Raw genomic sequence first — 27,129 nt, 5'->3', positions numbered from 1 at the left:
TTGTGTATTTAAAACAAACAAAATGAGTTCCCTTAGGAAAGTTATAAAGCTAACAAACTATTTCAAAAATAATAATTTAAACACAAATGAATAGTTATCAGTGTCTCATAGGCTATTTGAACACAAAGCAAAACATTTTGCTGTATGATTGACTGTATTTAGTTTTGTGTCAGTTTAACTTAAAATTAACAGCTTGAAGCATGCATGCTTGACATCTAATTTGGAGAACTGTGTGAGCAGCAAGTGAGAACAGGTGCGAAGGAATACTTTCAAAATGTGTTTATGTATATGCTCTCATACATAACATTCACTGGACTGGATGTAAAAAGAAACCAGCTGTTTTACAAATACTTTAATGTCCATAATAGATTGCATCAGTTGATTCCAATTTCTTTACTGTCATCAATCAGCATAGAAAAATGTCTGTTGTTCCGCAGTTCCACGCCATTCTTGGACAGGCTCGTGATCGGCCTGACCACGCCGTTCACTCTGTCCATGCCGGCGGCCATTGGGCGCAGCGGCGTCACGCCTCGGTTCTGGATCACCGAGATCTCGTTGTTCTTCAGGGCCAGGCTGCTGGTGATGGCGCTGGCGTAGCGGCTCCAGAAGCCGGCGTCCACGTGCATGGCCCGGGCGGCCAGGTCCAACTTGACGGCGTTGGAGCCCAGCAGGGCCATGGGGTTGTCCACCGAGAGACGCCGGCCCCTCCTGGCTGGCGCGTTGTTCCACATGTGCGTTCCCATGTGAACCTGCGAAGGGGCGAGAAAAACGGTGCTCATCAAAACACAAGATGATAATTTCAAGGTTAGCATTAGATGTGCGTGTTTGTGCGAGTGAGTGAAAAAAAGTTAGCATTAGTTCGACGACAAAATCCACTAGCCATAAAATGAGAATAGAGTGACCATTTTTTGTTGTTGTTTTACCCCCCCCCCCCCACCCTGTTCAAACACACCTAAGTATTTCAAAACACACTTAAACTTATTAAAACACAAATTTTAAATTATTCCTTAGCGCTTCTTCTCACTCTGTCGCTGTTAAGAAAATTGGACACTATCGTACAACAGCTAGCTTAATGCTAACATAATGCAAAACGTTATAGATGTGCTAACGGAAATTAACATCAATTTTGTAGTTATTTTCAACCTTTGTACTGCCTCAACGTCAACATCACGTACAATTAAACCTAAAATGTAAAACCAAAATGTTCAACCAAACCATATAAATTCATCTAATGAAAGTCAGCTAGCTTAATGCTAGCATATCATAGATGTGCTAAAGGAAATTAGCAAGAATTTTGAAGTGATTATAAACTTTAAACAACTGTATCAAAGTCAGTATATCATACAACAAAACACAATTAAACATTATAAATCTAAAAACATTTAACTAATGGCCCTGTTTTAGCTGTTACTGTTTCACTTATATGTAGGGATGAACAAGTACCGGTACCAGGTATTGCTATTGGGCCATTACCGGCCTTATTTTAAGGTATCGGGTACTGACGGTGGCTGGCGCTACCAGCCACTGATACGATACTTAAGGCAAAAAAAAAATTGAGATCGACTAAATCCTCCTTGACAGCAGTTTGACACATCAGTGAACCATTATCTACGTCAGAAAGAAAGGTTTTGTTCACAATTTGTGTTGATTTTTTGCCTACTGTAACACACTTAACAATGATGTACATTTATGTGGTTTTCTTTTCACTAATATAACCTTAACTACGGTGTGGCCCACAGTGAAGTGTGACACCCCTGGGTGAGGCCTACCTTCAGATTGCCCTTGGTGGTGAAGGCTCGACCGCAGACGGAGCAGACGAAGGGCTTCTCGCCGGTGTGTGTGCGCTCGTGAATCTGAAGGGCGCTGGCTGAGGAGAAGTTCTTCCCGCAGGCGCTGCAGTTGTGCTGCTTTGGCGCCCGGCGAGGGGGTGTCGGTCCCAGCAGGGCGGCTATTCCCGGGCTAGTGAGTGACGGGTAAGTGGCTGGCAACAAGTTGACGCCAAATGTCGGGTACGGTTCGGTGCAACTGTTCACCTCTGACTTAATTGACCTGGTCACCAGGTGGGGGAAGCCTTGGGTTCCGGATTCAGCTTCTTCTTTTTTCACGGACGAGGCCAAATGTTCCTGAATGTCAGTACATTGTGCAGGTGATAAAGGTGGCGTCGCAGGGGGGCTGGTGGTTCCCAGATTTTCCATTCCTTTCTCCGTTAAAGAGCATTCAATCTGGATCTGTTCGTCGTAGTCATTTTTGAGGAATTTATCCCCAGAGGAGGTGCTGAGGTTCATGGTGGACTCAATCAGATGGTTCTCTGGCGAAGACTTAGGAGGACTGACTACATTGTCTACCTCCTGTGTTTCCTCTGCGTCATCCCCCTCCATGGAGACATCATCTGCGAGATCATTGCGACTGGGACTGTATAAATTCTTCTCGTTGTCCCCCTCAATCTCCTGAACCCCGTCCAGCAGGGCAGAGTCTGAGATCTGCCCGAGCATGTGCATACGGATGTGCTGCTGGAGGACCACGGCGTTGGTGAACCTCTTCTGGCATATAGGACACGAGTGCTGCACATGTACCGGCGGGTTCTCCCGGTGAACGCCAACGTGGGTCTTCAGGTTGCCCTTGGTGGTGAAAGCCCGGCCGCACACCTTACATTTGAAGGGCCTCTCGCCCGTGTGAATGCGGTAGTGCATCTTCAGCGCGCTCGGGCAGCTGAGGACGCGCTTACACAGGACACACTGGTTGGCGTCGGTGATCTTTTTGTCGATGTTCTCCACCAGCTGCTGCAGCTTTGAGGTTTCCGAGGTTTGCATAGAGTCCAGGAGGCTGCCGGGTGAAAAATCTTCTGCGTTTCCCGGGATCGGCGAGGGGGAGCTGGGCACGGGAGATGTTGATGCCACAGGTTCCGGCGTGGTAGCTATAGATGCGTTGCTGGTTTCCTGGGTTACTTGAGGGCCTCTCAGGATCTGCGCGCAGCTTTGTGGCAGGTGAACCTCCTCTGTTTTTATATTACTGGATCCCGTCGGCTCCTGGTTGGACTGTCGGGTGTCTGAAACTGGAGACAATTGAGCCTCGCTGCCTCTGCTGCTTGGTGACATGCACTCACCAGAAGCTGGCCGGTACAAGGATGGAGCAGATGGTACACTTGAAGGCTCACTAGAGCCCCCAATGATGGTTCTAGTGGAGAGCGGAAGACCCACGGAGGCTGGCAAGCTCGTTAAGACAGGCTTGCTATCCAGCCATGAAGAGACGGCTTTTTCTGGCGGCACGGTCATCCCGTAGGGAATCCCAGAGCTGGTTGGTACGCTGTCCAGATACTCTGGCACGGGGTACGGGTTCATCTGGACTTGAGGGTACTTGTCTTTGTGCCTCTGGAAGTGCACCTTCAAGTTGCCCTTGGTGGAGAAGCGGTTGCCGCAGATGTTGCATTTGAAGGGCCGCTCTCCAGTGTGGGAGCGCAGGTGGATCTGCAGGGCGCTGTCGCTGCCAAACACTTTGGCGCAGAAGCGGCATTTATGCTTGAAGAAGGGCTCCTCGGGGCCGGGTTTTGTTTCAAACAACGATGCGCCGGGCGGCTTCCCCTTCCGGTGCTTCATCATGGCCGCCAGCGGGTCGAGCGCGTTGGCCGTGGCGGCGATGCTGGCTAAAGGATTGGGGAAGATGACGCTGCTGGGGGGGCTGTGAGGTAGGAAGGGGACGCTGGCCTGCCCCAGGGGAAGAGGATTCAGAGAGCTCAGGGTTTGAGAGCTGCTGCTTGGATGCGTGCCAGCGTACGGAGGCATTAATGCAGAGACGCTGGTACAACTGGAGAGGGATGGTGTTGAGTTTTCTGAGGAAGAAGTTGAATTACACGCAACATCTCGAACAACCGGTTGCCTGCATGCAGTGTGTGAGGGGAGGTTTTGTGATTTTTCAGGCACAGTTGACAGCGAAACAGCAGGTTGGCCATTGATGTTGGAGGGTGTATTTCCTGACATTGGCAGGACGGCAGGAGGGTAGGGGTTCGCCACCAGGCACAAGGCTCTCGACACCGGGTTTAAGGCCTCCTTGCACGGCTGCTTGTTCATGGTGGCCACTTGGCTGCAGATCTGCTCGATCAGGTGCAGCTGGTGGACCTGTTGCTGCTGCAAAGCCAGTAAGTGTTCCAGGATGACCGGGATGGCGGCCGAGGCCGACCGCCCAACAGCGCCACCGCCCACCCCTTGGGAGAACTGAGCCACGGCCACCCTAGTGCTCTGCAGAATTTCCAGGGTCACGTTGGTGCTGGGCAGCGCCTGCATGGTCTCGGTTGAATCTGCAGGAGGAGGAGGGCTGGAGTCATATTTGTCCTGTGGCCCAAGTTCCATAGCCTCGTCCAGGCTGTCACAATCGGTCACCGCCGACTCGCCAGCCGACTCCCCTGCTGACGAGTCACCCGACTCCACGCTGGGAAGCGGCGAGCGTCCCGTTGGGGACTCGGTAGCACCGCCTTTGCTGTCCCTCACAATCAACACCGAGCGATCCTCAACGCAGGATTTCCAATGCTCACTCAGATCGCTCCAAGTGAAGAACTCGGCGCAGCATTGGTGGCAAATGTGCGTGTCCTCGCCATGGGGGGAACTTCCTGGCCCACTGAGGTCCTCTCTCTCCACGTCTTCCACGGAGCCTGGTAGACAGATGAACGTCACGGGATAAGTTATTTGTCACACCATGTTGTGTGGAGAATCACAGGAATTGACCTATTTTAGAGGATATACCATACATAGTGCAAGAGCTCATTTCTACTCCAAGAGTTCACAAACGTTTTGGGTCAGGAGACCAATTACAGGGGAGAAGCTTTTTTGTTTATTTTAATGGCAATTAACCCATTCCTTTCCATGCCCAATTAAAATGTATCTTTGACGTCTACAGCAGTGAATGAATTAAACATGACGAAAAGAGAAATTGTTGTAAGTTTTGCAGATTTGCATTTTTTTATTGCAAATTATTTTGCGGCCCTCCGGGGGTCTCTCAGCCAGTTTACCGCCTTGCCCAAATGTTTCACACAAACGTCCTCAGATGTTAATAATCTGCAGGAAAAAATCAATGAGGTTCAATCCAGTTATCTGACCTCTCAATTGTGCGATGGCACAGATAATCAACGTCCATATGTGCCATTGATTTTGCCCGTGTTTATTTAATCCAGTCTCATGGAAAAACAGGAAATGAGGCCACTTTTTGACTACACTCTTAAAAACAATCGCTTTGTCCTCTACATTGAGCTAATAGACGACTTTGCGCGAGGACTTTTGATTCAATCTGTTCAGGCTTCGCGCCATTAGAGAAGCAGGCAGCAGGGGAAAAAAAAAAAAAAAACAGATGGAAAAGAGTCGACTTGACAACACTCTTTGCCGCACCAGCTTGTGTCCGGGAAATAAATGTAAACGAACAGATCCAGATTTGGGGATTTTGGAATTAATTAGTGCGGGGAACATGTGTACATGAAGTGTGTTTCATGAGGAATTTCACACGTTTTATAGTCTTCAAGTGAGATTGAAACTCAAAACTTGTCAACTGTAAGGCAAACTTGCAAACCACTAAACCACCATGCCGCCCTCATGTTGAAGTTATACTGGTAAAAGCTTGAAAAACAGCATGTGAGTGTTCTGGCCAGACCTGAGATTTAAAACCAAGACCCCTCAACTGCGAGCCAGTCATGTCAACCATTACTACAATGTGTTGCCCTCATGTTGAATTTCTACTGAGAAAATGCTTAGAAAACATCACCAATATGGTCAAAAACACTAAAATTGATTGAAATTGGGTCCTCCCAATTGAGAGGCAGATTTGCTAAACACTACTCCAATGTGCTGCTGCTTTTCTGTTAAAAAAAAAAAAAAAAGCTTGAAAAACAAGTCAACATGGCCATTTGCATATGTCTGTGTTTTACATACTTTTTACTCACAAAAAAATGTAAGATACATTTTATCGTCATGTGAAAAGTTTACACTTCTCTATTTTTTAACAAAATTATTTTCTTGGAATTGGACCTCTTTCAATAACACCCCCCAAATTAGCCTCTTATTAATTGCTTCATTTATATTAACTTGGAGTACAATCTACAAATGATTAGATTTAACTTGAACCAGAAAATAAAAACATTCTTTTCACTGAATTCACAAAACACAAAGATCTCTGCTTTTGTGTTCACACTCTTCAACTGTGCATCCCTGAGCTGAGATTTGAACCCGGAATCCTCGAGTATGAAGCAGATATTCTAACTACTACCCCACTACATTTTTTTTTAGAGCATTAAGCACAAGTGTCTGCATTTATTAGTCATTCAACTGAAACTGCTTTCCTGAAATTGTCGCAAGCAAGTGAGTCAATAAATCCTCATGCAAACAATTTGTTTGAATTGACAAATGTAAAAAAAAAAAAAAAAAAAAAGGGAGGGGGGGGCAGCTATCCACTTTTTAAGCCTGACAATACAAGTGTGCAATTAGCGGCGAGTGAAGGCGATCCATGCCAAAGTAGGGCCCTGTCAGAGGTAAACAATCAGCAGCTCACCAAGTGGGTGGTCTCGGGCAAGTCCGGCAAAAAAAAGAAAAAGAAAACGAAAAAGGCGCGTCTCCAGGCTTACTTTGTACGAGTTACTTCCAGAGAAAACAAAGGCACTGTGTTTTTTTATTTTTTTTATTTCCAACTTTGAAATATTTGTCCAAATGTAATGCAAGGCGTGAATGTATCGTGTCCATTTCCAGCGCTGTAATTCACTCCATAATAACAGGAGCAAGGCAACAGATTTACGGCCTGTCCTGGCTGTGCGGTTTTACAATGGGGGAGACCATAGACAGACTCTCCTCTCGGCCTCGCCGCTTGACCTTTTAACCTCTGATGCACTAAGTGTATTATAATGCAGACAGTCGGCGAACTGACAGGCCAGGATGCCTTAAATAAACGATGGACGACAAATCGTTAAGCATCATACATGTGAAGAAACGTAATATTCTACCAGGGGCTTGAAATGGATCTTATTACACGCAAGCAATTAGAACCATTACATTACCAATCAAAACCGCAGTTTTGATTTATGATTAATTCACTGCTGGCAGCTCGAAAAGGTTCGAATAACATCTGCTCGCCCAGCAGATGAATAGAATTATACGGCAATTAGAAAATATGACAAGAGGAGGAGCCGGTGCGCGACAACATAAACTGTAGGCGGGAAGAGCCGCTTATGGATATTAGAGTCATTATGATAAGGACAATAGTAATTATTGTATTGAGATAAAGAGGCCTAATTGAACAAAAAATTTTCAAATGTATGCTCTGTTTTTAAAAGTGATTAGGCGAGAATAAAAATAAATGGAGATAGAACTACAACTCAAATGTTTGGTGCACCATGATGAAAAGTGTATTTAAATTTTTTTTTAAATGCTAAGAAGATCTATGCTGAAGCAAACATTTGGCTATCGCAAACTTAAGTCATCTTTAATAAGTAATAATAATTCTAGATGAGGATGCATATATATGTTTGTTTTTAAATAAACCGATGAAATACTCAGCCAACATGTGTTTCCATTTTACTATGGTACTACCTGACGTCTAAAGGCTCAAATTTTAAATAAATAGCACATAAATAGGAAAACTACCAATAATTTCTAAGTCATATTACGGAGCAACATGAACTTCAATTAAGTATTAATTCCACTTTTTCGCTCACAACTTCCACGAGAGTTCACACATACCGTCATGGCGGAGGAGGCGGAGGCCGCTCCGGGGCTCGTCGTGTCCGCTCCGAAGCTGCTGCGGCTTGGCTTGCTTGCGCCGGGACATGTCGCCGCCGCCTGGCCCGCCGTCGTCGGCTCGCGGCGACTGTGAGCCGCCGGCTGGGAGCGGGCTGCTGGCTGAAATGCGCGCTCACGGAGGCTGCGCAGTGGATGCCGCCCCCGGTGGCGATTGCGCATGTCAGCGTGGTGATGAGAATGATGATCGAAAAAAGGGGTGGGGGTTTCATGCTTTTTGCCCAAGGGGGTTTGGCTACTTGTATGGAAATGAGTGATGACGTTCAATAACTTCCCTCGATCAGCTGCTTTTACGCACAACTCCGAACGAGTCCAAACGGGACGTCCTGGGGGGGTCCACACTTTTACTGCGTCCGGCGTGAGGTTGGTGGTGGCAGGCGGCTGACTGAGGATCCCTCCTCGGCCGGTGCCTCCTCTCCCTCCCGGGGTGCATCAGCATGGGAGCTCCATGCGGTGACAGGCTGGAGGTGCGCTTGGACCTCCCACACTTTCGGCGCCATAAAACACTAGAGAAGAAAAGTGTATATAAATAGTGGCTGGGTAATGTGAGTGCTGAGTGATGAGCATTAACATATGTCATTTTTCATACTATATTGTATATATGTATATAGTTTTTAAATCACCCATGTGTAATTGAGCAAAAAAGCAATCAAATGATGTATCATTTGTTCTAACCTTATGATATGAATGCTGAGACAAGCTTTTCTCTTGTGAATCAAATGTATGTTGTTTTTTTTTTATTATTATTATGGTTATTATGAATGCCCATCTCTCAGTATTCACGCCGATTAATTCATACTTATGTGAATGCTAAGAACCACACTTTCAGTTCTACATCTATTTTTGTATGATGCATTCACACTAGTATGTACATGTATCCACATATGTACAGGTATGTGTATAGATGACATTCAACAGGCTCTTCCCAAAAATGCAATGCATTAAAATGCTCAAACTAATTGGGTGAATGGTGAGAGACGGAGCATTCAAACTGTGCAGCGTACACGTCAAACATGTTTTACGACATGGATGCTGCGAGACAAGACTTTATTCAAGAATCTAATTTTCATTTCTATTGTGGGAATGCTGAGAAACAATCATTCACGCCATCACTTACCGTATTTTCTGCACTATAAGGCGCACCTTCAATGAATGACATATTTTAAAACTTTTTCCATATATAAGGCGCCACAGTAGAGGCTGAGGTTACGTTATGCATCCATTAGATGGTGCTGCGCTAAAGGGAATGTCAACAAAACAGTCAGATAGGCCAGTCAAACTTTAATAATAGATTACAAACCAGCTTTCTGACAACTCCATTCACTCCCAACATGAATAATAATAATAATAAAACGGCTGTTTTATTATTTTCTCTGAGGTAAAGTATTAGTATTAGCTAGCGATCCAAGATGGCGTGATCTTCTGGCGCACCTGATTATAAGGCGCATGGCCAGCTTTTGAAAAAAATGAAGGCTTTTAAGTGCGCCTTATAGTGCGGAAAACACGGAAATTATTGAAAATATTGATTGCCTAGAGACGTGCTTTATTTTGAACGTGAACGCGAAGACGTGCTTTCAACTGCATGTTAAACCATCACAAACATGAGTGCTGAGAGAAAGACATTCACAGTCAAATTATTATTTTTTTACTTTTCACTGCAAGATTTGATGTAATGGAATTACAGCAAATCTGCAAAATAGCCGTTTTTTTTCCCCCCCTTTTCAGTTCTTGGATGCTGAGTGAAGAGCACTCCTTCACGCAAACAAAGCTGTAATCCGCCTTTTCAAGCAGCATTGTGCCTAAACTTGTAATCATGTGCTGTGAAAAGATGTAGTTGGGCGAGGGAGCGGCATGAGGGGATTCGGGGAACGAATCAGCTGTTGATAATTGCAAGTACTTCACACAAGCGGCCCGCTATTGATCGCCGCGTCGTCTTCTATTGCGCTGCACGGGGGCAGATAAGGCCCGACTCTCCTCTCCTCTCCTGGCCGGATAATCATCTCTTCGGGAAAGCATCAAGTTTGCTTATGATGAATAGCTCGCCGCTTATCGGGACGCCCCAGCATCCTTGATTTGATATCGATTCTCGCTAATCGGTGTCGTCCCGTCGGCCTCGGGCGGAATCAAACCGGCCGCAACTTGACCGTGATCTCCTCACACGATTCCAACTGTTAGCTCCGCTTTGTGCGCTATCTTCAATAACGAAGCAAAAGCGACTTATAAATCTGATGCATTATTATAACTAACAGTAACACAATTAAATAGAATCTAGAGAATTAACGACTTTGTGCATGATGATTTCATGCATCAATTATGTCTGGTGTATGCACCTCAGACACCAGGGGGCAGTATAATATACACTACACATCCATTCTACACGAATATTTGATGAGGACATGCAGAGGATAAAGAATGCCTGCGAGTATTGCCGTGCGCTCTGTCTGCATGTAACATAAGAGTGTGGATCAAAGCTAGTTTAGTGTAGTTAGCCCGCCTATGGAGTTTTGCATTGTGTGTTAGCATTAAGCTAACAGACGGTAGTGAGGCAAAAAAAACGTGTAATTCTCTTTTCTTTATGTTTAGTTTCCAGTAAACTTAATTGGAAATGGCAATAAATGTGTGTGTGTGTGTGTGTGTGTGGGGGGGGGGGGGGGGGGGGTGACTTTTACAATTTTTAAGAGAATTGTTTACTAGCTGTCAAACTGCTGCTTGCTGTGAACTTCACCATCTTGGCCTCAAGTCAAACTTTGCTTGCAACTCAAGACAAAAACAAATCCTTTACCATGTCGCTTGTAAGTCGAGGTATATATTAGGAAATGATGACTAATTAAAAAAAAACAAAGCTATTAACTGAAAAAATGCTGGTTTGATAATAAAAAAATGAGTGCGATGGAAGATTCCAGTAGTGATTCAACATGCAGGCGAGCAAGTCTCCTGTGGTGGTAAACACTTCAAGATGTGGCACAGAAAGTACCAGATCGCTATTTGCAGTGGTGGAAGTTAAAATATAATCAACATAACATACAGTAAGTGCTCAACGACCATAAAAAGTCCTTTGTGAACAATGAGTGTCGACGTATCTGTGAGTTAAAAACAAAACAAAAATGGCAAATAGGGAAGTAGTAATTATTTTTGTGGTTACCAGCACTACTACATTATTTCCAAATCAAAACATCTGCACACTGTTTTCCCCGCAGACGTTTTCCATCCCTGCCTTAAAGATTTACTCAAATAAATCTCGTATGTTCTACGTGTATATAAAAACGCAAGAATTGGACATGACAACAAAAAGCAAAAGCAAAACTAAGAAAGATCTCCGAGGCGTCGCGCACAGCTTGTAAATTTCCGGCATGTGGAGGCCGCCTGTTCATGCGATTTACTTTTCAAAGAAACTCGCTGGATCAAAACATTTCGCAGAACATTCGTCTCCCGAGAGGGTTTCCCGCCGCCTGGGTGGCAGGCAGGCAGGCAGGCCCCCGTTTGGTCAGACGAGATCTGAAAGAATTACACTCACGCAGCTTCTGTTTCCTCGTATAATCACACCAAAGGGATTTTCATTTGCGTGTGTGAAAATGATCATAAATCACACAAGGGATCAATAGGCCGGGTCGGGGCTGCAGTGGCCTGATAACGCAATCAATACGGCCTATTTGGATTTTAATTAATACATGACAGCTGCTCAGGCCTGAAACGGTAAAATATGACCTCCGACCCTGATACCTCCGACATAAATCGGTCAGAGAGGTTTTCTTGTGAAATTATGGGAGGAAAAATCCTCAAAAAGAGAGCAAATGCAGAGTGTCATATGTAAACAAAAAGGATGCCGAGTACTTTTTGTGTAAACGTGGAATCCCGACGATCTCCATCTGGGTCTCAAACAGTCACTTCCTGTGAGTCACAGAAAAATCGCAGCTACTTATCACGCCACATATCGGGAAAACTTTTCCCACATTTTGTTTGGGAATTTGCACCAATGGTGTTTTCGATTGCGCCTGACAATCTGGTGACAAAAAAAATAGACTAGACATTAGACCAGATAAAATCAGGTCTAAGTTGCGGTGCAGGTGGTGGTGGATGTCTCGCATTTTATTCATAAAAAATGTGCCATAATTGTTGGATTTAGTGTTCGCTGGCAAAAACCGGTTCTGGTTCTTTTTGAAAACCGGTTCCTACTGAATTGATTCCCAGGAATCTTTTGTGCGTACCGATTCCACTTAGAAAAAGATGAATAAGCATTTCATAATGCTGGTTAGGCCACTTAAAGTGTCTCGTTTTCAAGTGCGATTATGCGAACTAACGGACAGGAAAATAGGAACTGAAAGAAAAGAGGAGGAAAAAAAAGCAAGCCTTTTGACTGGGGCTCTGCCACTGGCGAGGCGGCTTAAAGCACCTGGATCTCATGAACATTATAATTTTTGTGCAAATATGAATCTGTTTCAGTCACTTTCCAAGCCTTGGTTTGACAAACTGACCCTGGCCACAAAGTCCAGGACAGGAGGCGCAGGTTCCGGATAACTGCGCCGTCATGGTCCGCACTGTTTATTTGATGGCGCGAGAACGTGATGGGAAAATGTTCCTGAGTCAGATGATGATCATTGCCTGCATGTTCAGACAGACAAATTACACGAGGCAGACCGGTGACAAAACGTGCGGTCATGCTTTGTGTTTGTTTATGTCTGACCGACCGAGATGACACGCATCATGACTCGGCAGAAATACATTTCGATGCTAGTTATGAGAAGAGATGGAAAGAGCGTGGCTATCGGGCAACTTGTTGTGTGATCACTAAGTTCTATCTGCCCTTTGACCTCAACACCAGAAAGTTTCTCAGGATTTTTCACAAAATGACAATGAACAAAAAAGAATTTGTATATATATATATATATATATATATATATATATATATATATATTTCCATGTGAGAAAAGTTTGCTAGCATTGCCCACGCACCCTTAAAAGTATTCCCCAACAGCTGTGTGGGAACAACAATATTTATTATTATTTTTTACATATATATTATTTAGTTTCATATTTTATAAATGTATTATTATTATTATTATTATTATTACATATTTAAATTATTTGTAGTAGTACAGTATATTTATTCTTATTTTTATTATTTATGATTTATTATATATATATATATATATATATATATATATATCCATGTGAGAAGTTTGCTAGCATTGCCCACGCACCCTTAAGAGTATTCCCCAACATACTTTATAAATTTATTATATATATATATATATATATATATATATATATATATATATATATATATATATATATATATATATATATATATATATATATATATAAAAAAAAAATTTTACATTATTTATTTTTCTTATTTTATAAATTATTATTATTAATTATTATTTTTTACATTTATTTTTATATTATTTATTTTTCATATTTTATTATTATTATTATTATTTATTATATATATTTCCATATGAGAAAAGTAGTTCGCTAGCATTGCCCACGCACCCTTAAGAGCATTCCCCAAGAGTTGTGTCGGAACAACAAACTGCGAGGACTGGACATCTGTGAGCTTTTGGGAAACAAAGCTTTGTTTGTGAGCCTCCGTCAAAAGCAGACACTCAACTTGAAAAACTTTGTCTTTTTTGTCTCGGCCACTAAAGCTACATCCTGGTATAAATTTGCAATACAGGCCCGATTGTGTGCGGCGGGCATGCGGGACGCATACAAATAGAGTCCCCCCTCTTTCACGTGCACGGCTGACTAATGTACAATAAATCAACAAAAGGCGCTTTAGTGGCGGATCCGGTGAGCTGTCATATTATCTTTTTTTTTTTCTTTTTTACTGTATTTAATTGGAACTTTCCCCTGGCAATGTGACACCGACTCTTTCACAATCTAAAGAGGAGATGGATAAGAATTTCTCCTGCTTCCTGCTCTTTTTTTTTTTTTTTTTTTTTTAAGTTTCTCCCAGCAGCTTTTTGGCCGCGGGGAGACTAAAGTTACAAGTGCGTGGCATTTAGCAGGGAGCGGGAAGGTAATTGGAGGCTGCAGGGGACGGATAAGGACAGGCTGGGAAAAGCGGGAAGTTGGCAAGCGGCTGCGGGTCAGCGGCGCGCCTCCGCGGCCCGAACCCGCTGCACCAGGTGTCCACTTAATTCAAATGATACTATTATTCATAGACAGAGGAAGAGCATTGAAGCCCCCCCCCCCACAACCCCTCCTTTCCAACTCCCACTGCTCCCACCAATGATTTGCAAGTGAATGCAGATATAATCCTGGAAATATAAGTCTCCATTAAGGCTATCCCGTTTAGCAAACAAGGCGGCCATTGTGCGGTGTGTTGTGTTTATAAATCGCAGTCTGGGAGAAGGTGGGGGGTGGGGGGAGCAAATAAAGAGCAACATTGAGGGGGCCACGAGAGATTTGTGTCACATGACAGTCAAAGAGCGTGTTTAACTTCTCGCCGCGACACTGACACTCGTTTATGTGCACAACAACTCAAAAATGTATTTACATATACATCGACACATATATCTCCTTTATACACTCTTATACGTATTAGGGTTGCGTCTCTCTCCAGTAAGACTGTTTGAAATATAAACATATAAGTGTGATTTTAAACTGGAACGAGTCGATTCAGTCCAATTAAATGGGATTGCAATTCGATTCGTCATGTCATTTTAAAAGCACGTGAACATGTAGTATACTACAAAATGGCATTTGTTGCAAAGATATATTACTCCAATAAAATAGGATTCAGCGCTTATTTGAAATAAGTGGAACATTTAAGTTCAAAACAATTTTCCAATTCAAATAGTTTGTTGTTACACACAGGCGATTAAAAATTTTGATCGTAATTAATCGCATGATTTCAATAGTTAACTCACAATTAATCGCAAATTTTATATCTGTTCTAGTTTTCATAATTCTTAACAAAAGTGGAAAAAAATGCTAATCTAATAGAAATGTGGTTGCATCTTATAGTTATTGACACAGTAATTTCATAATCATTTATAAAATTGAGTTAATATTAAAAAGATATACTGTAAAAAACAAAACAAAACAGTGTAATATTGATTTATGTTGGTCATTTTTCTGCCACTAGATGGCATAATTGCATTTGTAAGACATTGGTGATGGCTCAGTGCATTTTTTTTCCATTTTTCTCACAAATACATTTCATATTCTATTATTATTATTGTTATTATTATTATATTTACTGTATTTATTCAGGTTTACTTTTTTTTTATTCCTTTTTTATCTTAAGATTATCTTTAGCTTCAACCGACTTTGATTCCAGCTTCAGATAAAAAATAAGACATGACACACATGCAAAGTGCCAAAAATGTGCAGCAAAGTTTAAGAACATATAAAATCTACAAAAAAATTGTAGTTGAATACATTTTCGCCGCTGCCGAGTCCTGCCAGCTGACGTTCCCATGAGTCGTCACAATCCAGTGATGATGCATTCAATCGCTGATGTATGAAACACAAGCTTTGTCCTGCCACACTGGCTAATTATTTGACAGATTGGAGCCCCGTTGTGTGTGGATACTGTGAAGGGGGGGGGACACACACACCCCCACTCCCACTACCACCCAATAAAGAGGCCACTTGCAAAAAAAATTCCTATAGCCTCTTTTTTTTTCTTTTTTTCTATTCTTTGTGAGAAGATTACATTTTTTCACCACATTTTGGAATGACAAACTGATGCTGGTGTGTGTGTGTGGGGGGGGGGGGGGGGGGGGGGTTGCTGACTGTGAGAGGGCGGAGGGTGCACCAGGACAGCAGTCAGTGGCACCCTAAATAGACTTTCTCAAGCAGAAATATTTAATCTTCTCACAGGGGTTAAAAAAAACACACACAAAAACAGAGGACAAAAAGAAGCTAATCATCCACAAGCGCCCCCCACCAAAACCCCTCTCCAAAGCCGCCTGACTCCCTCTCATTCCATAGTAGGGGTGAAGAAACAAAAGCAAAAAAAGATGACATAAGATTGGGAGAATATATCTGCATGCTTAATTATGAGACGGTCTCACAATTTATACCGCACAATCACTGAAAATGAAATTTTTCCCTCATTCACAGTCAAATCATTGGCAAAATGAGTTAAGAGAAAAATCATCCAATCAGAGAGGATCTAAAAATTGGACAACCAATCACAACATTTAAGTTCTAGCTATAGTTTGAGATTAAATAACTAAACAAATAAAATATCAACTAAACTATCTACGGAAATTCATGTACTGAACAATTAAAAGTTGTCCCTGCCACGGGTGAAATCTGCCTGGCAAAAACTGACAAACATGCAGGAAACCGAAACTGGTTGACCACTTCCTGTTCCTGTCGATACAGACGGCCATTTTGGTAAGGTCAGACTGTTACGTTATCCTTCCTTAACTGCTGCTGCTGCAGTGGACACTTTATTAGGTACACAAAATTAGTCCACTCCTGTACAATAAGTATGTTTTGTAAGAAAATAACAAAATAATAATAATAATAATAATAATAATAATAATAATAAGATAATAATAAATAATTTCCTTTACCTGGGTATTTTGAACTTTTTCTTTTAAGAATCTAAATTTAAATTGTGGGATAAGGTAAAAAATTTTTTTTTTTTCAATACAAAAAATGGTCACTACAATTTGCTCTTGTTTTGGTTCTGAATGGGTTTCGGATGCTGTTCATGCAGGGGTGCATCTAGTCTAGTGGGATACCGGGCCATTGACCACCCCAAAATCTTGAAAATTTCTTAACTATTTTCCTGATCACATGTATGATACGTAATTGCTTGTTTGTTTGATGTTAGCGGGTTTAATAAATTAAAGTCTAAGAATTCAAATTTTCCATATGCAGCCCTCAAAAAAAGTTTGGACACCGTTGGATTATAGAATTATCTTGTTATGCAGCAGTGTGCCGTGACCCAACCCCCCCCCGCGCATTCTCCGACTCTAAACGTGAGAAAGCTCATGACAAAAAGGTGCAAAAATAAGACAAACAGAGCAAATAGTGTGGGAATGTGGGAACATTCAATGTGCGCTCTTATTGAAATGAGCGTTTTTGTTGTTTTCGCTAATGGCTGACACGTCAGCTCATATGTCTGTGTCACTCCACGGGCCAAGATGGCCTCCCCTTTGCATGCGCCTCTGACGTAACCATGGGGTCCGAGTTGGGGAGGTGAGAGGTTGTTGGGGGGTGGGGATATCTGGCTTTTGGAAGGCAGTGCATTGAAATGAGAGCCATTCTTTCATTTCAACCCCCCCACCTCAAGTGGCATATGGCTGGCCATTGTCCTCGGCTGCTGAGCCAGAAGTGATGCAATTTGTTGGCGTGTCCTGTCATTTCGCAAACGACCCATCCCATTCAGGCCTCCAGGAAACAACGGCGGAAAACACGGAAGGGCGGCCAAAAAAAAAAAAAAAAAAAAAAAAAAGATCGGCGATGCGATGCCAAAATGTGCCGGAGGGGGCGGGTTAGAGGGAGCAAGAGTTAGCGATTAGCGGTGGCTATGAGAGACTCACCACTGAAGATAAAGAAAACTCTTTTACTTGGGTCTTAATCAACAACGAGCATTTTGGAGAAATTGGGGCACGGCCGCTTCCGGATACAACACCGGGGAGTCAGTCAAAAAAAAAAAAAAAGCAGACAAATGATTTCTCCCTGCAGGTCACTGACACGTTCATTTAAGACAAAAGGTTACAGTCAAATTAATGGATCAAAAATGCGGGGGGAAAAAAAGGCAAAATGTAATTAGTGAACCTCTAAATTGGACAACTCATCACAAGACTTGGGTTTCATCCATCATTTCGATAAATGAATTGATCATCACACCTGCTAAATCATGCCTGAACAAATCTAATAGAGATCTTTGTTAGTAAAAAAAAAATAAATAAATAAAAAATTCTCCTTTAGATTTCCTTTACTTTTGCATGCATAATTAAAAAATATTGTCATAAAGTCTTGTATTAACTATCACATCTGCCAACTATCACTTTCTTTACTGTGTGAGACAGTAAAGAGTGTCGATTATGAATTCTGCCTAGCAACAAGTTGTCGCACAAACCAATCAGACGAAAGAATTTCCTACTTAATTGATGCCCACCCTTTTATTCAATATATAAACAGCGCCACCATTTTATTTGGTGTCAAAACATTGCCAGGTAAAGTCACACCACCATCTCGGCTGTGGCGTGGAGTATTAGCAACAAATTCCTTTTTCCTATTTTTTATTTTTTTTATTTGCCGTGTCTGCCTCTCAATCAGGAAAAGTGATGATGTCAACGAGTCGAGCGGGCGTAAATCATGTGGCAGATGTGAACACTCGGAGGATTTGCTTGTATATCAATCGGAGGAGGTCTCGGCGCCTCGGCTTTGACCACCGTGGCCTTTTTTTTTTTTTGGTCGTTTATCGGCTTTTTCTTGCCGACATCTTTTGATTCCAATCCAATTTACATGGGCGGCCATTTGCATTCTGCTGTAAGGTTGTGATCACTTCAAATGTGGCGAGGCCTCGGTGTCCTCTCTGCATATCAAACACTCTGCTTTCATCTTTACCATTTACTAGTTTTATCCACACAGAAAAAAAAAAAAAAAAGCGCTGAGAAATGATGAGAAAATAATTGAATATGAGGCTGATTATGACGGCGTCATAAATGTATTCCGCTGCGTTTCAAGTCGCCTCCATTGAGTTGGGCTCTCTTGTGCGAGCTCGTAATGGCGTTTCTTTTATGCGTCCGTCTCATTTGCATAAATGATGCCACGCCACCTTTGATGTAGGTGAATAGAGTTTCTGGATCTTTGATTATCAAGTACACACTCTGTGCATTTACGGAATAAAAAATGATTTTAGATTTTTCCTAAATGGACTTGACTAGTTTAAAACGCATTTGCATAGAGGAAAAATGTACAGAAATGGTGACTCAATGACCTCCCACAAAAAAAAAAAAATGTTGGTCACTTGTTGCTAGGCAGAAATTGGACACCAGCAAATTTAAAGGGATACTGATATTTTCATTATTTTTCATGTATAATTAGTACCTTTAAAAACACATTTTGCAACTTGCTGTATGTCACAGTAACAAAATTACATCCCTATACTCGTAAATAGAGGTAAATCTATATTGGCATTTTTTAAATTCCTACATCTAAAAGGCATTAAGCCACAAAGCACTTCCACTTAAAAAATAAATAATTGTTTAAAAAAAAAAAAAATATATATATATATATATATATATATATATATATATATATATATATATATATATATATATAACACCACCCAGTTTAGGAGCATGTCCACTTCATCCTAATGCAGCTTTTAGTCCACACTAATAGATCAGACAAGGTAATGGACCTTTGTCACGGCCTGAGGGTGACAGACACAAACGTGAGCGTCGCAAACACCACACACACGCACACACACAATCCTAATTGCTAACGATTAGCCCCCAAAACGTGTAAATGGAACAATAAATATGGCTTTTTAAGCGCGGCTTTTACAAGCCAGCCCAGACAATCTCCGCTAATCATTAGCAAACAGCCCGACGTGTTGTTGCGGAAAAGCCGATAAAATGAAAAGCCGGGTGCTCAAAGTTGAGAAGTGGCGATCAAACACACGAAAATGGACACACAAAAGCACAAAATGAGTGATTTCACCCAAGTACCTCACACACGCACTCGTGAATTTAAATTGAGTTATAGTTGCAACATTTCTGCTATATGACATGCTAGGTCTAATTGATGAACCAATTTTGTTGACTAATAAACCTTTAAACAATTCATATTTGAACAGCAACACAACATCGTACTACGTATATTCTTTATCCTCTCCTTGGGGGTGGGTAGCATGACACATTGATGGCTAACTAAGTAAAACAAATTGTGATCAGGCCACACTTTGTAAATGGCAATTAATGGAGAGTTAAAAAAAAAAAGTGCTGGAGGCAGTCGTCGTCCTTGCGTTTCACACTTTTGATAGCAGCACTCGCTCTCATTTGTCCAAATGAGGCCCATTCAATCAATTAAGTGCAACGGAAATGCTGATTGGGCGGATTAGAGGACGTATTGATAAGTCAAATAGTGCACCGTCTGCCGTTAAAAGTCAACGCGACCAGACGATGGAAAACCGGCGACAAATGTTGAAATTGGCGTCATTAGTTTTACTAAAAAGAGGCGAGTGGTTCTAATCGAAGGGGTGGAACTTGTGTGACCCTCACCTCATACACACACACAGGCCCGAATCACAGCAGATAAACAATGAGGTAACAGTGGCTGCATTTGGAAAATACTGCCCCCTACTGACAGTTTGCATGAAAATCAGGACGTCAGTCAGCAGGATCATGATCAAATAATCATCAGCATTTTTTTTTTACTATAATTATCTTATTTTCAATGTAATTACATGTTTCAATTTAACAGATTTAATTTGAACTTTTTTTTGCATACTATTAGTTTACATTGTTTTATCATGCTAACGAGTGGAAACTATTTTGTTATGACAAAACTAATCTCGACCTCAGCTTTTCACGCCATCTTATTTATTTAATGTCTCTTAAGGTATTGTCTATTACGTCTGAATGTAACATTTATGAATAATCCTGTGTTGTATATCATTTTTACCATTCATTTCTAAGTTGAAAAAAAAGCCTACATTTCCAACTAAGTGTAACACTATAAAATGCCATAAAATGACCAAACATTGCCACTAAAGAAATATTAAAAATGCTGTGGGGACAAAGTATGACAATCTGGGCTCAATCCTACTGTAAGAGGTCCTTGTTGACCTGCAAGCGAACAGTTGTGAACCAAAAATAATTCATTGCAACCCTATACAACCTCAGCAAAATAAAAATATGGAAAAATAAATGACAAAAAAAAACAACGTAATTTTTTCTTAACTCACCAAATTTCTTTTTTGGATGAATTTATTCTGTCGTGATGTTGGTTATCTGCAGGAATCGTTCCAAAATGAAGAAACGCTGTTTTGTAATCTCGCTCTTGAGCAAGGTAATAATCTGACCCACGGAGATTGACACTTCATTTGGGGGATCAATATTTACAATTTTGTCCTTTCAGGAAGAGCTGCTCCATGCTACCCTCCTCCTAAATAAGATGATCATATCTCCACAGCCCTGGAATGAGATATTCCTTCCCAAATTGTGTCTTTGCTTCGCACACTTCCTGCCCACCGATGGCAGTAAATCTCCCGTGTGGGCTCTTGAGAGATAGCAATGTGGTCCAGCTGGGTCATTAATCAAAAGGGAGGTGACAGGCAGGTGGACTTCCATAACTTGCAGGCCGGGTCACTCGTTTAACAGACAACGATAATACATAAGTAAATAAATCCACATTTTTCATCAAATCCTGCAACAGTCATTCATTGCTGGCTCCTCGGATCTTTTTAGATGGATTGATTGAAAGACTAAAATTAATTCAAATCTAATTAACCCCTGTGTTTATGGCACGTTTATTAGATGAGGGATGGTAGTGGTGGCTTTCCCAGGGGATAAATGAAGGCCGCCCTGCCACTGGAGGAAAATGCCAAATGGGAATTACACTACAAGTAAAAACGGAATTGACATAATTTTATACAAGACTGACCTCTACTGGTCTGATGATGTCAAAACAGATAGAATCAGTGACTATACTCGACTTCTCGGCGTTGTTTTTTTTAAACAAAAGCAAAAAATAGGATGCTATTATTAATTCGTGATAGTTAATTATTGATTGGTAATTAATTCATGGAAGGGAAATGAGGGAAAATAAATACTTATGGGATAACATGCCCTTCATAGAGCTATTACTTGACACCTTTGGGCTATAAACCGTACATTTATGAATATATAAGTAGAAACATAATACTGTACTAGTACACGGTTACAAAGAAAAAACAAAGATAAAATCCCTCATGGTGTGAATAAGTGACCCCCAACATATCCTGGAAGAGTGTTTGTTTGGCCACCTAGTGGTGAATGATGACATCGCACTTAAGCGCATGCGTATAGGAATGTTTCTCCGTCCACAGCCGTCACAAATCAGTCAGACGTTTACGAGCCCTAAAAAAAAATATAAATCTGTGATTTTGAATAGCATTCCTAAATACCTCTTAATATATTTGTTTGGGCTGTAAATCTTCCATTTAATTATTTATTTTGAAAGTGGTTCAAATGTTAGCCATTTAGAGACTTTGTGGTTTGTTCGCCACACTTAGTTGTAGATGCCAAATGGGGTCATTCTATTGACAAGTACAATTCTGAAATTTTTTTTCCTATCATTCCTGATAGATACTTTTCCCCGAGTTTAGTGTAAAAGGCTGTCTGATGGGGCGCTCTTTTTCATCTGGGCAGGTTGCCTTTGGAGTTTGGAGAGAAAAGAATCCCATTATGGCAAACAAAGGCTGCAGCAAATGAGATGACGAGTGCTCCACTCACAACAAACATCTGAAGAAAAGGTCTCCAGTTGCATTCCTGTGATTTGCACCTCATTCTCGGCTGCATTCACAGCGGTCAAAGAACACTTTATGCCAGCCTATTTACATTCAATTGGGATGTAGCACTGTACCATCATATATTTTACTTTATAATATCGTAAACACAAAATAGTCTTTTTCAACAACTTACAGCAGCGTAGTGGAATTGGGAAATGTAGAAATGGAAAATATCAATGTCAATCAGAAAAACGTGTTTTTAGAAGTTATATCTATTTTTCTATCCCCCCCCAAATCCCTTATTTTAATTAAATTAAATTGTGTACTTTCTGCCAAATATCTCATAGATTATAAAATAGCATGCATATATATATATATATATATATATATAGTCCTATTTCACCAAAGAAACCACAAAAAAACATTAGTAAAAGTATATTGTTATTGTCCAACAAACAAAAAGTGTTTCAGTTTTAATTATCCATCCATCCATTTTCTTGACCGCTTATTCCTCACAAGGGTCGCGGGGGCTGCTGGCGCCTATCTCAGCTGGCTCTGGGCAGTAGGCGGGGTACGCCCTGGACTGGTTGCCAGCCAATCGCAGGGCACACAGAGACGAACAACCATCCACACTCACACGCACACCTAGGGACAATTCGGAGCGCCCGATTAACCTGCCATGCATGTCTTTGGAATGTGGGAGGAGACCGGAGTCAGTTTTAATTATTTTGTTAAAAAAAAAATACAGCACTTTTATTACTACTAATCTACCTTAAAAGCAGATTTTCTATATTTAGTTCAACACTTGTAAAATAAACCACCCAAGACAAACATTGGGAGAGAATATACAGACAAAAAGCACACAGCCACATTCTTTCACTTGGATAAGGACAACACAAGGCCAACACTTCCCATAGTTTCAAGTTGATGACTTGCATCTGCGTGCAATCAGCTTGATATGCAAGTGAAAGCAGCACCTTTGACGGCCTAACTTTTTTTTTTTTGTGGCAGTGCAAACGAAGCCGAGTGGGGATCAGAGATGCAAATGCAGCGCACAGAAGAACAAAAAGGACCAGATTGCTCGTCCTAATGCAGACTGTTCTCTTCGAGGAGAAAAACAACAAGATGGACGCTTTAGCTGGTCACAAACATGAAGTCAAAGCACGACACTTGGATAAAATCAAGTCAAAAGTAACCAATTACAAGGCCAGAGCAAAAACAATAATGAGCGGCTATTACTCAGAAATGTATTTGCATTTTTGTGCATTTATTATCAAATGTTAAAACTGCAGCAATTACAATAACTTAAAGTAAATAAAAACTAAATAAAAAGGAATAAATAGTGGAGTACATTAATATATATTGTCTGTAAAAAGTGTGATGTAACAATATCAGCATTACATCATTAAATAGTGTACCTAATGTTGTGACCAGAGATGTAAAGTAACCATTGAGAAGTGATATGGTCATTTATTATTATTTTGGTAGTTTCATTTATTAATTTTTGTTGATTTTTTTTTTATTAAGCAAAAATAACAATGCAATTAAAAATGTTTAAAATAAACTGAAGCAATAAGTAATACATTATTTCACCTTATAAGCACATATTTATTCATACATTTTAAGTAACTATACAAGCAAAGGAGTGAGTATTTTGTTGTACACCATCGACTGATGTAATACATTTACTGTATTAATTCCCACCTAATGTTTGGACAAAGGTTATTGTAGTTAATGAAAACAAATAGGAAAAACTCATTTGAAAAAAAATAAACATTTTTTTGTTATCATAATAAAATACAAAATTAATTTAAAAAAAAAACAAACTATGTTAAATTTATAAAACTAACTAAAACCAACCATAATTATAGCCTCACAGTCCGTTGTTTGTCAATAAATATTAATATTTTGGGGGTTCATTTGAAATTGAAAATTTTATTTTGGTGTTACTGTTTGTCTGTACAAAAAAGAATTGTCAAACCGTTATTTGAGAATTTAAGTTTACTGTATTATTTCACAATACGTGCAAGCTGGTTTTTTTTTATAGGCCTGTCTTTCACAACAAACAATCCATATTAATAAAAACTAAAAAAAAAAAAAAACTAATAAAAACTCAACTAAAACGCAGCATTTAAAGAAATAAAATAAAAACTGAATTTAAAAAGCAAAAGTCAAAATGAAGCTTTCACAACAAACAATCCATACATAAAAAAAAACACGAATAAAAATTCAACTAAAATGAAGCATTAAAAAAATAAAAATAATAAAAACTGAATTAAAAAAAAAAGTCGAAATGAATTTAAAACAAATATAATGCAAAATCCAAAGCTATTATAAACACTGGTTTGGGCCAGTCACGCCTGCATTTTTTTTTTAAATTAGTTTAAGTTAATACTGCCATCTTTAATAAAAAAAAAATAAATGAATAAATAAATAAGCAACTCATGAAGTGACCATGCTGCTCACACTATAATACAGATTTAATATGGGCACTTAACATTATCCAGGTAACATCTGGAACTCCTCAAGTGGCCTGGCTGATGTTGCATAATGCAAACTTAATCAGGTTAATAGAGTATTTCCACTTTAAAAAACCCTTCCCCCCCACTTTTTTTTTCTTCTTTCTCCTCAAGTGTCCATGCAGAAACAAACTCCACCTTTGCTAACGACCCATCCGAGTATCAAAAGGTCCCCATTAAGCACCCGCGCGGGTGCACACACCCTCCATTGTCCCAGTGGGCCTTATAAAGTGCGGGCCAACTTCTGAGCTCCTCATACCTGCCTGGCTTGACTGAGCTGCATCCACCACGCAATCATGCCGAAATCCAGCAACAAGCTCCAAGTGCAGCGCCCGCCCGGCGTTGGAGGCGCGCGCCGGGAAGTCCTCCGGAGGAGCACCACCTACCTGGCCCGCATCGCCGTCATCCTGCAGTACGCCCCGGATAAAATGCTCACCTTCGTGCAGGTAAGAGGCTTAATAAGCTTCATGTAAAGAAAAGCCCGTTTCTCACCTGTTGGTGATGTCTCGCAGTTGATGGAGAGGATGGGCCCGCTGGTCCAAGAGAACAGGAAGTCCATCGAGAACAACGTCAGAGTGTGTTTGTCCACCAACAAGTGTTTTGTCAAGGTAAGATGGTCCTACAAGAAAGTTAAAATAAAAGGGGAAAAAAAGGAGACGGTAAACAACACTAGAATGAGTTCAAGCGGCGAGATGAGGACTCGGTGACTTTTGTGCTAATCTGTAATCAGCAAGATGGGCTGAGGAAGCGGAGGAGGGGAAAGAACAGCAAAGCAAATTCTAATAAAAATACTTAAATGTAGCTTTGATTCATTTTAGTTGAATATACACATAATATACACATTTTAGTTTAATATAAACGTAATCGTAAATATCCAAGAAGTAACACATATTTTACATGTCTCCACTATAGACTGAACTAGTACTTTTTTTTTTAGGGATTTTAAAATGGCGTGTAAAGACATTTTGAGAAAGTTATGAATTTGCATATTTTGACTACAACATTTTCGCTTTTATTAAAAACAAGTATCAGCTCCAAGTAACACTTATTGGCTTCTATTTTGGTGTATCTGTAGTCTAATTCGAAACTCAGTTTTGATTCATAATGTGTTCGTGGAATATGAATTAAGCACAATTAAGACCATCCATTTTCATCAATATCAGGGAGCTGCCATTTTGCTCTATACTACAGGAATTGACGTCAGGGAGCCCACAAGCTTGCATTGCAAACGTCTCGGCTCACCTGTTGACTGTACTGGGTTGGACGGTCACATTAATTTTTGTTTCAAGCCTTAATTGTTTATAAAGTAGAGTAGCGTATCAATGCTAGTTTCATTGGTCTTTTAATGACGTTTTGCATTGTGTGCTAGCATAAAGCTAGCAGATTTATGTGAGGCAAAGTTTGCACTGGTTGTAAAATACAACAAATCTGTGGTTCTCAAACGAAAAAAAAAACAAAAAACTTCTTAAGTGTTCACCAAAAACAACACTGAGTGCGAATTTATTCTTAAAATATTTTATATTTACCTCCCCCTCCCTGTTCCAGATTCCTTTGGTGCCAGCCTCCTTGGTGCCTGGGAAACGTAACTTCTGGAAGCTCGACATGAGTCACATCACCACCAAGATGGTGCGCCGTCACTTTCAGAACATCCTGGACCTCTTTCCCGAGCTGAAGGGCCATCTGAAGGACGTCAAGGGGGAAGCGGCAACACCGCCGCCGCCGTCGGTCCAGATCAGCTGCGAGGTCAAGTTCAGCGGGCCCTTCTCCATCGAGTCTCTCCTGAAACGAGACAGCCCCGCCCCCGCTAGAACCTTGACCCACAGAACCTCACCACTGTCCAGCGAGCCCGTACAAAGCCAACATCGTCATCATCATCATCATTTTCCTCATCACCTTTATATTTCCACGCCGCGGGTCGAGAAGCACCGCCTCGGTTTGGATGCGGAGGATCGCATCCCCGTGCACGACCACAGTCCTGTGCCATGTCCAGCAGGAGGCGCTGCTTACCACAGAATGAGCAAGCGGTTGTGCACCGGAACCCCTCTGCCCAACCTCCCTGTCAATAACTTCAGCCATTCACACGTCCCTTACCCTGCTTATGATCCGCACCACTTTCGTTTGTGATGATTTTTTATTTTATTTTTTTAAGGAAAAGCAAAAAGAAAAAAAATGCACTTTTTATACGTTTGAAGCCTATAATGTGTTGCATGCAATGTTGCGACACTTTTTGTATCTATTTTTATTTTTTCACCACCTCAGCATTCGGCCTCTGAATTAACATTAAATAATTTCTGGTCAATTTGTGTCATATTTGTGCACAAACAACATCAACATGTTTTGATATCTTAACTGTTTAATTGATTTTAGAATGTATTTAATAATTTTTTTATGTATTTTTTTGTTTGTTTTTCGTCCATTTACACTCAGTTGA

The 27,129-nt window shown here is 40.9% G+C and overlaps 2 protein-coding genes across 4 annotated transcripts; one reads left to right on the top strand and one right to left on the bottom strand.

Annotated features, from left to right (window-relative positions):
- Window positions 1-264: 264 nt before the first annotated feature.
- On the bottom strand, window positions 265-26,697 carry LOC144007687 (sal-like protein 3). 3 transcript variants are annotated; one of them, XM_077507521.1, is made up of 7 exons: window positions 26,592-26,697; window positions 26,225-26,477; window positions 25,191-25,317; window positions 24,958-25,105; window positions 7,707-8,269; window positions 1,770-4,642; window positions 265-749 (listed from the first exon to the last, which is right to left on the bottom strand). In XM_077507521.1, the coding sequence occupies exons 5-7, from the start codon at window positions 7,792-7,794 to the stop codon at window positions 375-377; spliced, it is 3,336 nt and encodes a 1,111-aa protein (XP_077363647.1). In that variant the 5' UTR covers window positions 7,795-8,269; window positions 24,958-25,105; window positions 25,191-25,317; window positions 26,225-26,477; window positions 26,592-26,697; the 3' UTR covers window positions 265-374. The 3 variants fall into 3 exon arrangements, with proteins under 3 accessions (XP_077363647.1, XP_077363646.1, XP_077363649.1); XM_077507520.1 differs by having other exon boundaries at window positions 26,225-26,648; XM_077507523.1 differs by lacking the exons at window positions 24,958-25,105; window positions 25,191-25,317; window positions 26,225-26,477; window positions 26,592-26,697 and adding an exon at window positions 20,656-20,954.
- LOC144007739 (forkhead box protein C2-like) lies at window positions 24,970-26,822 on the top strand. Its single transcript, XM_077507599.1, has 3 exons — window positions 24,970-25,144; window positions 25,211-25,306; window positions 26,244-26,822. The coding sequence occupies exons 1-3, from the start codon at window positions 24,995-24,997 to the stop codon at window positions 26,820-26,822; spliced, it is 825 nt and encodes a 274-aa protein (XP_077363725.1). The 5' UTR covers window positions 24,970-24,994.
- Window positions 26,823-27,129: the final 307 nt, after the last annotated feature.

Source organism: Festucalex cinctus, chromosome 19 (genome assembly GCF_051991245.1).
Source record: "Festucalex cinctus isolate MCC-2025b chromosome 19, RoL_Fcin_1.0, whole genome shotgun sequence".
Lineage (NCBI taxonomy): Eukaryota > Metazoa > Chordata > Actinopteri > Syngnathiformes > Syngnathidae > Festucalex > Festucalex cinctus.
This window is presented reverse-complemented; position numbering and strand designations above follow the sequence as displayed.